We start from the raw sequence: 13,179 nt of genomic DNA, 5'->3' as shown, positions 1-13,179 counted from the left end.
CAAAGCTCAGGAACCGTTTCATTCTAGACATGCACCGCCAGCCCTTACGTGAGGTAAATATTACGCTTAGGGTCATCCGCTGCTCTCCGCTGAATGTCCCTGGGTGGAGAACACTGCCAGGTTGGAGAACGTAAGCCCTTTAGAGAGAAGGGCATGATCCAAGGGTTTTGTCTGATATGAGTATCTACCTCTGAGGCCATGGTGCCGGTAAGAATCTTACTTAAAAATACACGTCCTGATTCTCCTCCCACTTACCCTATTATGAATCAGCAACAATTCTATTGAAGTCCATGGTCTCCATCTGGCACTGCTTTGGGGGCATGAACTTGCTCCCCAAACCACGCCGACCACGGTGAGAAACAGCTCCTCCATCCAGGCCTGTGGTCTGAGGTAAAAATTCCTCCCCTGTACACAACGGCTGTGTCTACACTGGCCACTTATTCCAGAAAATCAGCTGCTTTTCCGGAATAACTTGCCAGCTGTCTACACTGGCCCCTTGAATTTCCAGAAAAGCACTGACGATCTACTGTAAAATCATCAGTGCTTGTCCGGAAAACTATGCTGCTCCTATTCGGGCAAAAGTCCTTTTCCAGAAAACTGTTCCGGAAAAGGGCCAGTGTAGACAGCACAGATTTCTTTTCTGCAAAAAAGCCCCTATCGCGAAAATGACGATTGGGGCTTTTTTGCGGAAAAGCGCGTCTAGATTGGCCACGGACGCTTTTCCGGAAAAAGTGCTTTTCCAGAAAAGCATCCTGCCAATGTAGACGCGCTTTTTCCGGAAATACTTATAACGGAAAACTGTTCCATTTTAAGCAGTTCCAGAAAATCATGCCAGTGTAGACATAGCCACTGGGTGCTCTTAAAACGCAGAAGACCTGGGCTCCATTTAAGAGTTACGCCTGCAGAGCTAACTTTTGTGTTCAGATCTGCGAGCGCAAGAAATCACAACACCGGCCCAACATTGCGATGCCAGACAAAGGCCTAGTCTAAGCACAGTTGGATACTTTGCTCAAAGAGCTGGCATAAATCATTCTGCCGAAGGAACTCTTGCTGCTACAAGTTGCATTTCCACTGGGAGGTTTTGCCAGGAGAGCCAGATGGGCAAAGCTTTTAGGTTTTAAAGGCCTAGCCTAAGATTTTTCCAAACGGAGTACTGATTTTAAGGCCCTTTGTGCTGGGTTGCCCCATTGGAGACACCCGGGGGGCTTTTCAGACAGCGTAGAGCATTCGCCATTTCAAAATCACGTCCCTCTAAGACAGGTCAAATTTGGCATCCAAAAATTACGAGTCACTTGAAAATCTTGACCCTCAGCCGATGACTTTTGAGCTATGACATGGTGAAAGAGAGTCTGGAATTGGAGCACCTGAAAAAAATATCACTTCAGGCCATTGGGTCTCAGACTGTGGGGTCAGGACCCCAAGATGGATCCAATTTGAATGGGGTCGCCAGGGCCAGCTTAGACTTGCTGGGGCCTGGGGTTCAAGCTGGAGTCCCCCTGCCCAAGGCCAAAGCCAAAATCTGAGCGCGTCAGCCTTGGGTGGGGCTCAGGTTACAGGTCCCCTGTTACGTCCTTGAAGCTTTAGCTTTGGCTCCCCCCAGCCCAGAGTGATGGGACTCAGGCTTTGCCCCCACCCCACCTGGGGCAGTCGGGCTTGGGCGGGCTCAAAGTCCGGTCCCCTCTCCTGCAGCCATGAAGTGGTTTTTGCTGTCAGAAGCGGGTAGCGGCGCATGAAGTTTGTTCCATCCCTACTTGGCCGCAGGGGATGCCAGTTCCAGGGCTGAGCAAACTCCTGTGGACAGAAGCCATCAAGTGTTGCCTACTTCTGGAGTAGGAAGTGGGCCTGAAACACTTGCCCATGTATCACAGGCCTGGCGAGAGACCCGAGGCCTAGGCAAAAGTGGTCAAGACTTTGCTAATAGAAAGCACAGTGGAGCTGTGAGCAAGAAGCGCTTAGGTTCAGCTCCGACTCCTACAGAACCAGTGCGAGTTGGCTCAATCCTTTAGGCAGCTGGCTTTGCCGTAAACGACTGCGATTGCTCGTTAGCTGGGGGAGTGACAGCCTTGCTGCCGTACCCTGACTCCAGTCTTCTTTTGAAGGGGATGTGCTCAACCTATCTCCATCGGTGGCTGAGAGCATCCTATATATCCCCTCACTGGTGACCCCATGAACTGAGGAAATCCTTTCCAGCCTGTTAGCTCCTGAGGAGACTGTTATAAAAATATTTCCCTCAGTAGATATTGTCTATCAGCAGGCCCTGAAAACTTGCACCGAGTGTACAAAAGAAGTTGGCTGAGGAGATCTCTGGTTCACTGATGTTAATCTACTATATATCTGAGAGAGTTTGTCTGTCTGTCCAAGAACTCCTCAGCGGGAAGAGCTAGGGCCATCACATTCGGGAGGCAGCTTCCTCTTGTCGTGGCTTAAAGCAAGGTCAGGTTTCAGTTGTGCCAGGACAATGGGGAGTGCTTGGAATGGGATTGCGTCTCATCAAAGCATGCAGAAAAGAGACAGACTTTCCAGGCAGGTGAAAGAGGCTGGCTGCACGTGCACCCCTCCCCCCCATCTTAGACTGCTCCAGCTCCGAGGCTCCTACCCCCCATGCACCCTTTAGGGAAGGCGGGGGGTGGGGCTGAAGCTCCCTCCTGCTCCCATTTGTAGGGGAACATTGCTGGCGGTTCCCCTTCATCAGGGAGTGAGGGGAGTGCTGTGTTTGCTGCATTCCTCTCTCTGGCTGGAGAGGGCAGGGGGCAGATGAATCCGGACCTGCGCCAGCCAGGGAACAGGCACGCCTCCCCCAGCTGTGCCCACTGGCGCTGCAGTGGCCTTGCAGAGGCGCTTCTCACTTGACCCCAAGCGGCTGCCATGAGAGGGGGCTGGGGTAGTCCTCTCCCCTGTGAACTGAGCCCCTCCTCCCCAGCCCGACTGAAGCGTGAACATTTTTATTGTATTTTCCAAAACCCAAAAATTGAGTCAAGGACCCCAGCAACGCCGGGTAAACTTCCGGTGTGTCCTACATGGTAGAATACCTGGGCAATTCCCGTGCTAACATTGTGCCGGTATTTAAAATGGGCAAGAGATGAGCTGGATAACAATAGGTGGGGTAATAAGAAATCAGTCCTGGACAAGATAATGGATAAGTCACCTCTAGTTCAATTGCTGAAAAACAAAGAGGAGGGGATAAAGTTATCCCAGCTATTGCGACCAGCAATGAGGTCTAGAGGCAAAACCTTTCCTGGGTCTTTGCAATGGGATATTTTGCTGAGAGGAACTGAGATCAATCAGACAACATGGCACCCAGATACTAGGTGTCAATTGGTTCTCTAAAAATACAGCGTCTGTGTCTCCATTGGCACCCATTTCCGGAAAAGGGATGCTAATGAGACACTTCGGAATTGCAAATCCGCGGGGGATTTAAATATCCCCTGCGGCATTTGCATGAACATGGCTGCCGATTTTTCCGGCTCAGGATTATGACGGAGAAAAGCGCCAGTCTAGATGCGATTTTCCGGGAAAATAAACCCTTTTCCGGAAGATCTCTTATTCCTACTTGGAAAAGGGTTTATTTTCCGGAAAATCATGTCTAGACTGGCGCTTTTCTCCGGCATAACCCCAAGCCGGAAAAAAGTGGCAGCCATGTAAATGCAAATGCCGTGGGGGATATTTAAATCCCCCGCGGATTTGCAATTCCGAAGTGTCTCATTAGCATCCCTTTTCCGGAAAGGGGTGCCAATGTAGACACAGCCAGGAAGAATTGGTAACATTATCATCTACACTTGGATTAGAGCAGATTAGGCTCAATTAGATTCAGCTGCAAGTCATCTTTTTAATGTTTTAACTGGAGAGTTTCCTCCTGGAGATGCACAAAACTCTACCACAATTCTTATTTTTGTCTTGGCCAATATTCCCATGAAAAATCAAACATCTCCCTGGCTCATGTTCAGTGACTTCATAGAGACTTTAGGTTTCACTCCGGCTTAGTAAACCTGGCTTTATCTTCAAGAACAATTAGTCATTCTTGCAGTGACAGAGGAATGAGCTAGTTAAACCAGCGACCTCATGTAGAGGATTCTAAGAAAATACATTACATAACATACTACAAAGCCAGATTTTTTTTTTTACCCTTCCACTAAAGGATGCAAACTAAAAATGGACAAGCCGGCTAACAAGTTGAGGCAAACTTGACACAAGACAGATAGCTCACTGTGTACAAATAATAGCTCTTGGCCGATAAATGGAAAGCAATTTTAAGACTGTTCGTATTGTCATGAGAGCACAGCTTGCTAAAAGCACAGGGTTCAACCAGATGGTTGATTTTCGGAGGACAGGCGTAAAGGACCGTGGTATAGATTTGAGGGGTGATATTTTCTCCTGGCGAATTGAGTAGTTTGTTTTTACTCCCTGTTGTTATTTTTTTGGCATGGGGTGGAGGGGGGAAGTAGGGAAAACCAGAGTCTTTTCCTCCACCCCACCCCCCGCCCCGTTAAAAAAGTTCCTCTGAAGCCCTGTCAATGTTGGCCAACCCCGCCCCCAACGATAAAAGAGCATAATTAAGCAACGATGACCCTGCAGAGAAATGTGGATTCTTTGCAGCATACAATGTCCAGCCACATGTTTGTCAGATGTTTACAGAATCTTCATTAACGAAGAGCTTTGCAAGATAACAGAAACTGAAGCATGGCATCATGGCTTGAGATAAGGGCAAGTGTCCAACCAAGCTGCCTGACAACTGACAAGAGGCTGGGGGGTTGCAAACGAGCTCGAGAAAGTGATTTGCAAAGGGCTCTCACTCCAGTGGCTCGCCTTCCGTCTCCCGTTCTTCTGCCTCGAACGGGAGGCGCGATCTAGTCAGCTGGAAGAACCCGGTCCTTTTCCCACTTTCCGACGGAGGCGCACCCGTGAAAGATGTGCTCGTGGGGGGCGACGGCGGCCTGGCTGGTTTTCAACATCATCGCTTGCGTAGCAAGAGGCAAGCCCTTGGAAGCCTGGGGTAAATTATCAGAGAAATCCTTCGGTGAGCCCAGCGAGGTGGAGGGCAAGACCCCTTTCAACTTGAAAGCCTTCCTGGAAAACATGAAAGCCGATTTCCTGAGGAGTTTGAACTTATCCGGCGTCCCTTTGCAAGAGAGGTCTAGAGAGGAGCCCCCGCAGTTCATGATCGATCTGTACAACAAGTATGCCACGGACAAGTCTTCCAGCCCGGCCTCCAACGTCGTGCGGAGCTTCAGTGCAGAAGGTATGAAATGTCTTACACCTATAGACCGGGGTTGGACAAGAAGCTAGAGAGTCCGTGTCAAATCCCATTGCAAATCAAAGGGACTCAGGCACCTAACTCCCTTGGGCTTCTTTGGAAAATCCCCGGCATAGTCTCTTTTGTTATCCTTTCCGCTGCTCTTCTCTTATAATCTTCCAGGTCCTAAATCCTTTCCTCTGAGTCCACATTGTGCCCTCTTGCTTCTCCAAGAAGCAAACGAAATATTCCAACTCTCCAAACAGAGTCACCACAACTTGGCTGCCTTGCCTTTGTTTTGGGGCTGAGATTTGGGGCTGAGCTGCAAAATTTGGGGGTAGGTTTTCCAACACCCCCAACTCTGGAGGATGTTTGGCCCTTGGGCATTGCTCCAGCCCTTTGTAAAGACAGGAGTCGAACGGGAAATGGGACTCCGGATTGCTGCTAGGAACACCAGCCTTTGCATTCAGAGATTGGGAGTGAGTGGGGCTGGGGGGTTTGGTTCAGGGCCCCGCTCAGCACCTCAGGAAAATACCCGACCATCCAGGGCTTAATTTGTGCCAGGCCTTGCCCAGGCAAAGGCCCCAAACCTCTCCACTCAGTAGCAGTCTCTAGGCTGGCCCTAGCACCTCTGGGCTTCCTGCGTCACTTACGAATGTAAAAAATTCCTTGCGGCCCAGCACCTTTTTCAGCAGAGTTTCAGCCATCTAAGACAGCACACGACTCAATCCTTTTAAAAGCCCTCTCGTTAGAATCAATAAAAGGGACGGGGGTGTTTTAAGTGAATTTGGTGCTGGCCGAAAGAACCAGCCAAGACAAATTCAAATGTCCATGTATCTAGACCCAGCACAGATGACAGCGTGGCAGCCGTCTCCACATTCCCGCACAAGCACACCCCCTTCTCGGTGTGAGCTAGGGTGCAGTCTCCCTGGCCCCTCCTCTGCTCTGATTGGCCAGGGAGATTGGGGAAGATGCTTTTGGCAGGGTGGATGCTTGTGAGATGACACCCACCCACCCATCTCACAGCCATCAGCTGGGGGTAACTTACCAAAACCCCGCCAGCCCGGTCTTACAGACATGCCTCGCACCTCCAGCTCCCATGGCCTTTGGCTGGAATTACGTCTCTGACTAGCCAGCCCTGCCCGGGAACAGAAGCAGGGATTGGGAGAGGAAAGGCTCCATTTCCGAATACCAAGCTCCCAAGCCAGCCGGAGCCAGGAGCTTCTCCATCAGACTTGCAAAGGGTTTGATCGTCCACTTCGGTTCCTCCCTAGTGCAAGATGTTTTGTGGGGAAACTCAGCTACGATAGCTATAAACTAGAGATGTAGGTTCCATATCCCTACGCCTGAGCCTCCCCCTCCAGGGGAAGGGGAATTTGCCCCAGCTCACGATCATGGTCGTGGGATTTGTACTACCAACCCCCAGAGAGATTTACAGCTGTAATTCCTCTGCAGAGGCCACATGGCAGAGGCCTTATGGGAAGCCACTGCATTTGCACATGCCCCTCATGAGCCAACACCACCCACTTTTGGAGCTGTGCTGGCACCTTGTGTGTGGACACATCACACTCATGTACACACACACACATACACACACACACAGGGAGTCTGAAGGTGAGGTTACTGTGGATCACAACTTGATCCCTGGTGGATTTGCTACCCATAGGGACCTCCCTCTGGGTTTCACTCTGGAGTGAAGCCAGTTCATTTATTTAATACTGGTGGCCATGGTGTAACGTCACTCCCAGCAGCTACTAGTAACGGGTGGGCATTTCTTCTGAAACATAGCATGCCACCGGCGAAGTGCGTTCGTCTTCATTGGATTAGCCTCTATCCTGGGAGGCAGGGTGACCGCGTCTCTTAATTTCCTCTTGCAGATGTTGTCTCTATGGCTTCCCCAGAAGAAAATCCATTTCAGAAACACCTCTTGCTCTTCAACGTCTCTATCCCCCGGCACGAAGTCATCACCAGAGCTGAGCTGCGACTCCACATCGCCTGCAGTAGGGACGTCGGGCCTCTCTCAAGGCTGGAAGGCAAGTTGGTCATTTATGATGTTACCGATAGACATCTCTGGCAAAGCCCAGAAGGCGCCAAAGCCTTCCTTGTCTCCCGAGAGATCCAGGAATGCGGATGGGAAATGTTTGAGGTGTCCGGTGCTGTGAAAAGATGGGTCAGGGCAGACAAACCCAAGACCAAAAACAAGCTTGAGGTTGTGGTGGAGCAGAAAACGCAGGGGGACTCCGTTTATGGGAAACTGGACATCAGTGTGTCACCCGACACGACACAACTGCCCTTGCTGGTAGTGTTCTCCAACGACCACAGCAACGGGAGCAAGGAGACCAGATTGGAGCTCCGGGAAATGATAGTTCATGAGCAGGAGAGCATGCTGAAGAAGTTAGCCAAGAACAGCACTTTGCCTGAAGAGGAAGAGGAGGGAGAGGCGAAATCCATATCCGGCCCCGGGCTCCACTCGCCTTCATCCAGAAGCAAGAGAAGCACCGGTAGCAACCACTGCCGGAGAACCTCCCTCCGCGTGAACTTCAAGGAAATCGGCTGGGATTCCTGGATCATGGCGCCCAAAGATTACGATGCATTTGAATGCAAAGGGGGATGCTTCTTCCCATTGACGGACAACGTAACCCCCACGAAACACGCCATCGTCCAGACCTTGGTGCACCTCAAAAACCCCAAGAAAGCTGCCAAGGCCTGCTGTGTTCCCACCAAACTGGATCCCATTTCTATCCTCTACATGGATGACGCTGGGGTGCCCACTCTGAAACATAAATACGAGGGGATGAAAGTAGCAGAGTGCGGGTGCAGGTAGTCGAGGGCAGCAGCTTTCAGAGCACGGTCTGACCTTTCTGCTCCGGTGTAAATCTGTACGTTACTGGTGTAAATGTAAATCCACGCACGCAAGCTTCTTTTTTATAGGAAAAAAACCTAACGCTTCCCAGAATGTACACACTGTAAATAAATGGCATGTAATAGGCTATAATGAAACCCGTGTTACAATCCTGTGTGATTGAAAGCGCGATGCATTATTTACTGACACAGCAATTTCTCCTGCAGCATCTGAATCCTGTTTCCCGGTAATTGAATGAATCTTTGTGGGGGGCAAACCATGGAATTTGGCAGCTTGGGTCCGGATTGTCAAAACAGCCTAAGAGATTTGGAAGCCCTTTTAATGGAAACAGAGGCTTTAAGGCCCAGCCCTGTAAAGGGACTTAGGCACCTACAATCTATAGACACTTCAACGCACTTGGCCCCCAGGATTTTGCAAGTAAGGCGTCCTAGGTACCCATCTCCCACCTTAGCCCCAGAACAACACACAGGCCCTAGGCAGAGAAGCATCTTTCTTACCCAGTGGGGCCCAATCAGGTCAGCATCCGATTTCACCCAGCACAGGAGGGGGAGACCTCCCTCCTGCATCACCATTAGCCCAGCGGGTCGGCAGCTCAGTTGGGAAGTGGGACCTGCTCGGGCTGATGCGGACAGTGACCTCCCAGGCGCGTGTCCTAGCCACCGCACAACAGAGGGATTCACTAGGCGAGACCCCTGGCGGAATAGCCCTGCGCTGCAGAGCCCTGTTCAAACCCCATCCCTCATCCGGCAGCCCTTGGACTTGAACCGCAACCCAAGGGAGGCCCGTAGGCATGGGGGATGGGTCCCTCCATGGCCCTGTGGGGTGCCTCGCCCTTTCTCCCCAAGAGGGATTTAGCGCGGAGGCCGCCCGACTCCAGGAGGGGTTTTCCCGGCTGTGCGCCACAAGCCTTCCTCACTGATCTCCATGACAGTGCCGGGCGCAGGCTGGTTTGCTGGGGGAGGCTAGGCAGCCCCGTGTGCTGCCTTTTGGGGACTGTACTCCAACGTGCCTTCCTCCCCCATGCGGGCTGGGGGAGCCTTCCTAGCCAGGAGTGTCATTAAGCACTGCAACCGGTTGACAAGCTGCCTGCGGCCAGTCGAGAACATGCGTCACCTCCGGCACCAACCCCTGGCTGCTTGTGGGATCCACCCTCCAATCTCCCCACCCAATGATCAAGTGCAAACAGCTTGAGCACTAGGCCAGCCGTGGCATGGAGACCGGGTGGACAAGAACTTTCACAGGGGCGCAAATGTTGGCATGTGGACACAGGCCAGAAGGGGCGGGGCCCGAAATGGATGGGGCGGGGCCTGAAGTAGAAAGGGCGGGCCCAACATAGAAGGGGCGGGGCCCGAAGTGGATGGGGCGGGGCCTGAAGTAGAAAGGGCGGGTCCAACATGGAAGGGACAGGGCCCAAAGTGGGTGGGGCCTGAAGTAGAAAGGACGGGCCCAACGTGGAAGGGGCGGGGCTGAGGACGAGCCTCCCCTTAGAGCTGTCTGCAGCTGGAGGCTTTGAATCAAAAACACAGCACAGGGCTTGCAGCTCCTGGCCCCACCATTGCCTGGCAGCTGCTCAGGGTTGCTGTGGCTATTTAAAGGACTCCTGGCTCCAGCCCTGAGTCTTTTAAATACTCACAGCAACCCCAGGTGGCTGCCAGGCAACACGGTAGCAGCAGGGCCAGGAGCTGTGAGCCCTTTAAATACCCACAGCTCAAAGGGCTCATGGCTCCGGCCCCTGCCAGGGCAGCACCGTGACCACAAGCTGGGAGCCATTTCAATAGGACATAAACAGACTGTGGCCAGGTGTGGTCCGCAGGCCACACCCAAGTGTTAGACGGCTTGGGCTGCATCTTGCCCAGCTACGATGGAGATGCAGACAGCCCCGGGGCACTCCGGTCCGTCTCACCATTCAGGTCAGCAGGCCTCTGCAACCGATGGTTCCTTGCGCCAAAAAACCACCACAATATTTGGGTCACTTCTGGTTCCGGAGAGTTAGTCACTTACCCCAGGTCAGTTGCAGCTTAGATCTCACCCCAGTGACAACGGTGGTGGCCAAACCATAGGCAGCTGTGTTAACAGGGAAAGGCAAGGAGGGCTCGCAAGGTTACATCAGGCAAACAGACACACAAACGATTTACAGTCTTACTCAGCAAGCTGGGCGGCTAACCCGCACTCAGCAACTGGGGATCTCTTGTTTATGCCTAGAACCCTTGCCCTCTAGAGTCACGGTAGAATGGAGATACTCACTTCCTTCCATTTGCGGGTTTTATTCCTCTCCTGCCATGTGCACTGAGCGCCGGTCCCTTTAAATCACAGCCAGAACCCACACACGCAGCCCGGGTGGTGCTGAAGCCTGGTGCCCCAGCCCACCTTTATGTCCAAAGCCTTAGCCCTTCCCAGGTGTCTGGAGCCGAGTTACACACACACACACACACACTCACACTCACACTCACACTCACACAGCCCAGGGCCTGGCAAAGTCTGTCGCCAGCCCTGCCTGAGCTACAGACTCAGCTGATAGGCAGAATCGACATGCACGACTCGTCTTAGTGGTGGGGGCAAGGCAGACCCACAAAGCCTGTTGTCCCGTTTCAAGTTGTGCAATTTTGTCTATCTGCTGCCAGCGGACAGCACAGAATGCATTTGGTTGTAGATCTCCTCAGCTGACACTTTCCCCCTTGCCTGGCGATAGACACAGCCTTCTGGTCCTGACCCCAGTCATAGCACACAGGCGAGCCACACTGACTCCAGTTACACCTCTGTCAGGGTTCAGGTGCACCATGGGGACCTCAACACAAACCGGGACGTGCTCTGCCAGCATCACACAGCCCAGTGAGGGCAATGGTGGGAACCCTCATCGTGGGAGCCAAGTTAGACAAAGTTCATCCCACGTCAGGGCGGGGCTGGAATAAACGACCTCTAGCGGTCCCTAGAAGTCTGTCTGTGACTCCAATATGGACGTTTTACTCTTGTCAGGGAAGGTTTGTAGGGTTCCAGCCGAGGATCTCAAGTCTTAAGCCTTTCCAGTGGTTTCCTTCTGCGCGTGGCAGGTGCCTGCCTTTCAGCTTCCCTACTCCACAAGTCCCTATTTTTACCCCTTCACGACACGCACTTGAACGATAAGAGGGGCAGCCTTCCGCCTCTAAGACACGGCTTCCTCTGCGGCCCTTATCTCCACACACACAGATAAAGAGCCACTTGGCCTCACTGCCCAGACTTAGCCGTTCTGCAAGAAAGCAGGCAGGCAAACAAGGTTAAGACTTAGAAGCGGCCTCCGGCTCCCAGGGACGTCACCACAGTGGAGCGTTCAGCACTTGGGCAAAGCAGGCCGTTTTCTTAGGGGCTTAGAAGCCAGGCATCAGGCTGTGATTTTTAAGAATCTTTGTCCTCTTTATCCAAAATCCTCTCTTCCCCCCAAGAAGCTGAGCTATGCTGGGTTAGACACGGCAGCATCAGGGAACGACTCAGCGTACAATTTTCCTCCGGTCTTCAAGGTTTTGTCCATTAATCAAGGAGCCATTTCTGAACCTTGCAATCACACCAGACTTACTGAATGGACTGAGGGTTTTCCCCGAATAAAACCCAAGGGACTTTCAGTTGGGTGGAGGTGAATGGTTTAAATACGGCACAAACAGCCCTTCCCTTCCTGCCTCCCCTCCTGCATTTCGACTTCTCACGCAAAGCCTCCCATAAAACTCCTATAGAACAAAATTGGGTATCGAGCCCCTAACAAACCAGCCCTCTGTTCAGTCTGATGTAGCGATCAGCGAGATAAGAATCTGAACAGTAGCTGAATGCATGGCAGCGATGGGATTTAAATGGATCCATATGTTTTGAAGCACGGCAGCTGGAAGGTAAGACAAATTCATTTGGCCCAAACCATTCCACCCCAGCATCGAATGCACCTTTTATTTACTATTGTTAACTTGATCCACCGCAAACTGCAGCTACCTCTTTCGTGGCTGCCTGCTATTCCATCCAGAGCTTCTGGTGACGTCACAAGCCAACCGAACAAAGCTGGATGCACTAGAATGCTGGGAATGATTTACAGATTTTCAGCTGTAGATTGGGGATCAGAAGACATGTGCCCATTCACCATCTTCCACCTTGCCCTGATCCCATGGGTTTCCATGGTCACTCCCTCATGACGCTTCTCCTTCCCCATCTCTTGCCGTCTTCACTCCCATTCCTTACTACCACCGAATTTGGTAGGCAGCTTCCTTGGAGCAGACCTTAAAGTAAGGTCAGAGTTTGGGGGTGCCAGTACAATGGGATGTGCCTAGAATGCGACTGTTTCACATCAGATGGAAAGGGAGGGGTGTGATAGCAGGGAGAGTTATACTCCTGAATGACCCACAGAGGGCAGCAAGCACAGGACACAGCTACATCCCTGAATGCTGACAGGGGGCAGCAAGCACCCCAGGCCTGGCCCCCACCGCCTCAGCCTGCCCCAGGGAGCAGCTGCCAGCTGGCCAGCACAGCCCCAACCCCAAAGGGAGCAGTTTGCACTCCCCACCTCCTGCCTGAGCCCCTCCTCACCCTCCCAATCCTGATTCCTGCACCCACAGATCTCCAGCTCCCTGCCCTGCAGGACTCCAGCAATACCGGGTAAGTCAGCTAGCTCTAAATATAGCAGTGTTCATTTTCCCAAGCCAAAATCAGTTTGTGTCAAAGGTTTGCCTTTAGCCTCTTGACACGTACTACACAGTGCGGAAAGCACCAGACGGAGTCTGCGACTGATCTTTATGGCCGACAAAGCTGTTCTTTCCATCGCTACTGCAGCTTTAGAGTGAGCTATGCTCTTAGGGCTGGCTGGATAAGGAAAAGCAGAGGCACGTTTCTAAAGAGAATGAGAGGTGAGGGGAGCCGAACCAGTCGAATACACGAGCAGAGAGATTTGGGATCGGTAAAAGGAAATCGGTCTTTCCTGAGTATGTGGGAAGCTCAAACCGACTGGCGGTCAGAGCGTGAAATACTCGAGAGAGCTTTTTTAAAAAGGGTCGTATCATTTTATGATCTATAAATAAACAGAGTGGAGCTTGAGCTAGAAAGCTCAGATCTGAACCCAGATTAGTTCAAATCCGGGTCT

At 52.0% G+C, this 13,179-nt stretch overlaps 1 protein-coding gene across 1 annotated transcript; it reads left to right on the top strand.

Moving 5' to 3' along the window:
• Positions 1 to 4,684: 4,684 nt before the first annotated feature.
• Positions 4,685 to 8,230, top strand: GDF2 (growth differentiation factor 2). Its single transcript, XM_006118147.5, has 2 exons — positions 4,685 to 5,236; positions 7,108 to 8,230. The coding sequence occupies exons 1-2, from the start codon at positions 4,906 to 4,908 to the stop codon at positions 8,052 to 8,054; spliced, it is 1,278 nt and encodes a 425-aa protein (XP_006118209.3). The 5' UTR covers positions 4,685 to 4,905; the 3' UTR covers positions 8,055 to 8,230.
• Positions 8,231 to 13,179: the final 4,949 nt, after the last annotated feature.

The sequence above is a fragment of the Pelodiscus sinensis genome, chromosome 8 (genome assembly GCF_052426305.1).
Source record: "Pelodiscus sinensis isolate ZL-2025 chromosome 8, ASM5242630v1, whole genome shotgun sequence".
Classification (NCBI taxonomy): Eukaryota; Metazoa; Chordata; order Testudines; family Trionychidae; genus Pelodiscus; species Pelodiscus sinensis.
Note: the sequence above shows the minus strand (reverse complement) of the source record. Positions and strands in the feature narration are given on the sequence as shown.

Bases quoted from the DNA above. Each gene is read 5' to 3' on its own strand.
- GDF2 (XM_006118147.5), top strand. From the start codon at position 4,906: ATGTGCTCGTGGGGGGCGACGGCGGCCTGGCTGGTTTTCAACATCATC. The intron at 5,237-7,107 runs GTATGAAATGTC...TTCCTCTTGCAG, and splicing joins GCGGAGCTTCAGTGCAGAAG to ATGTTGTCTCTATGGCTTCC.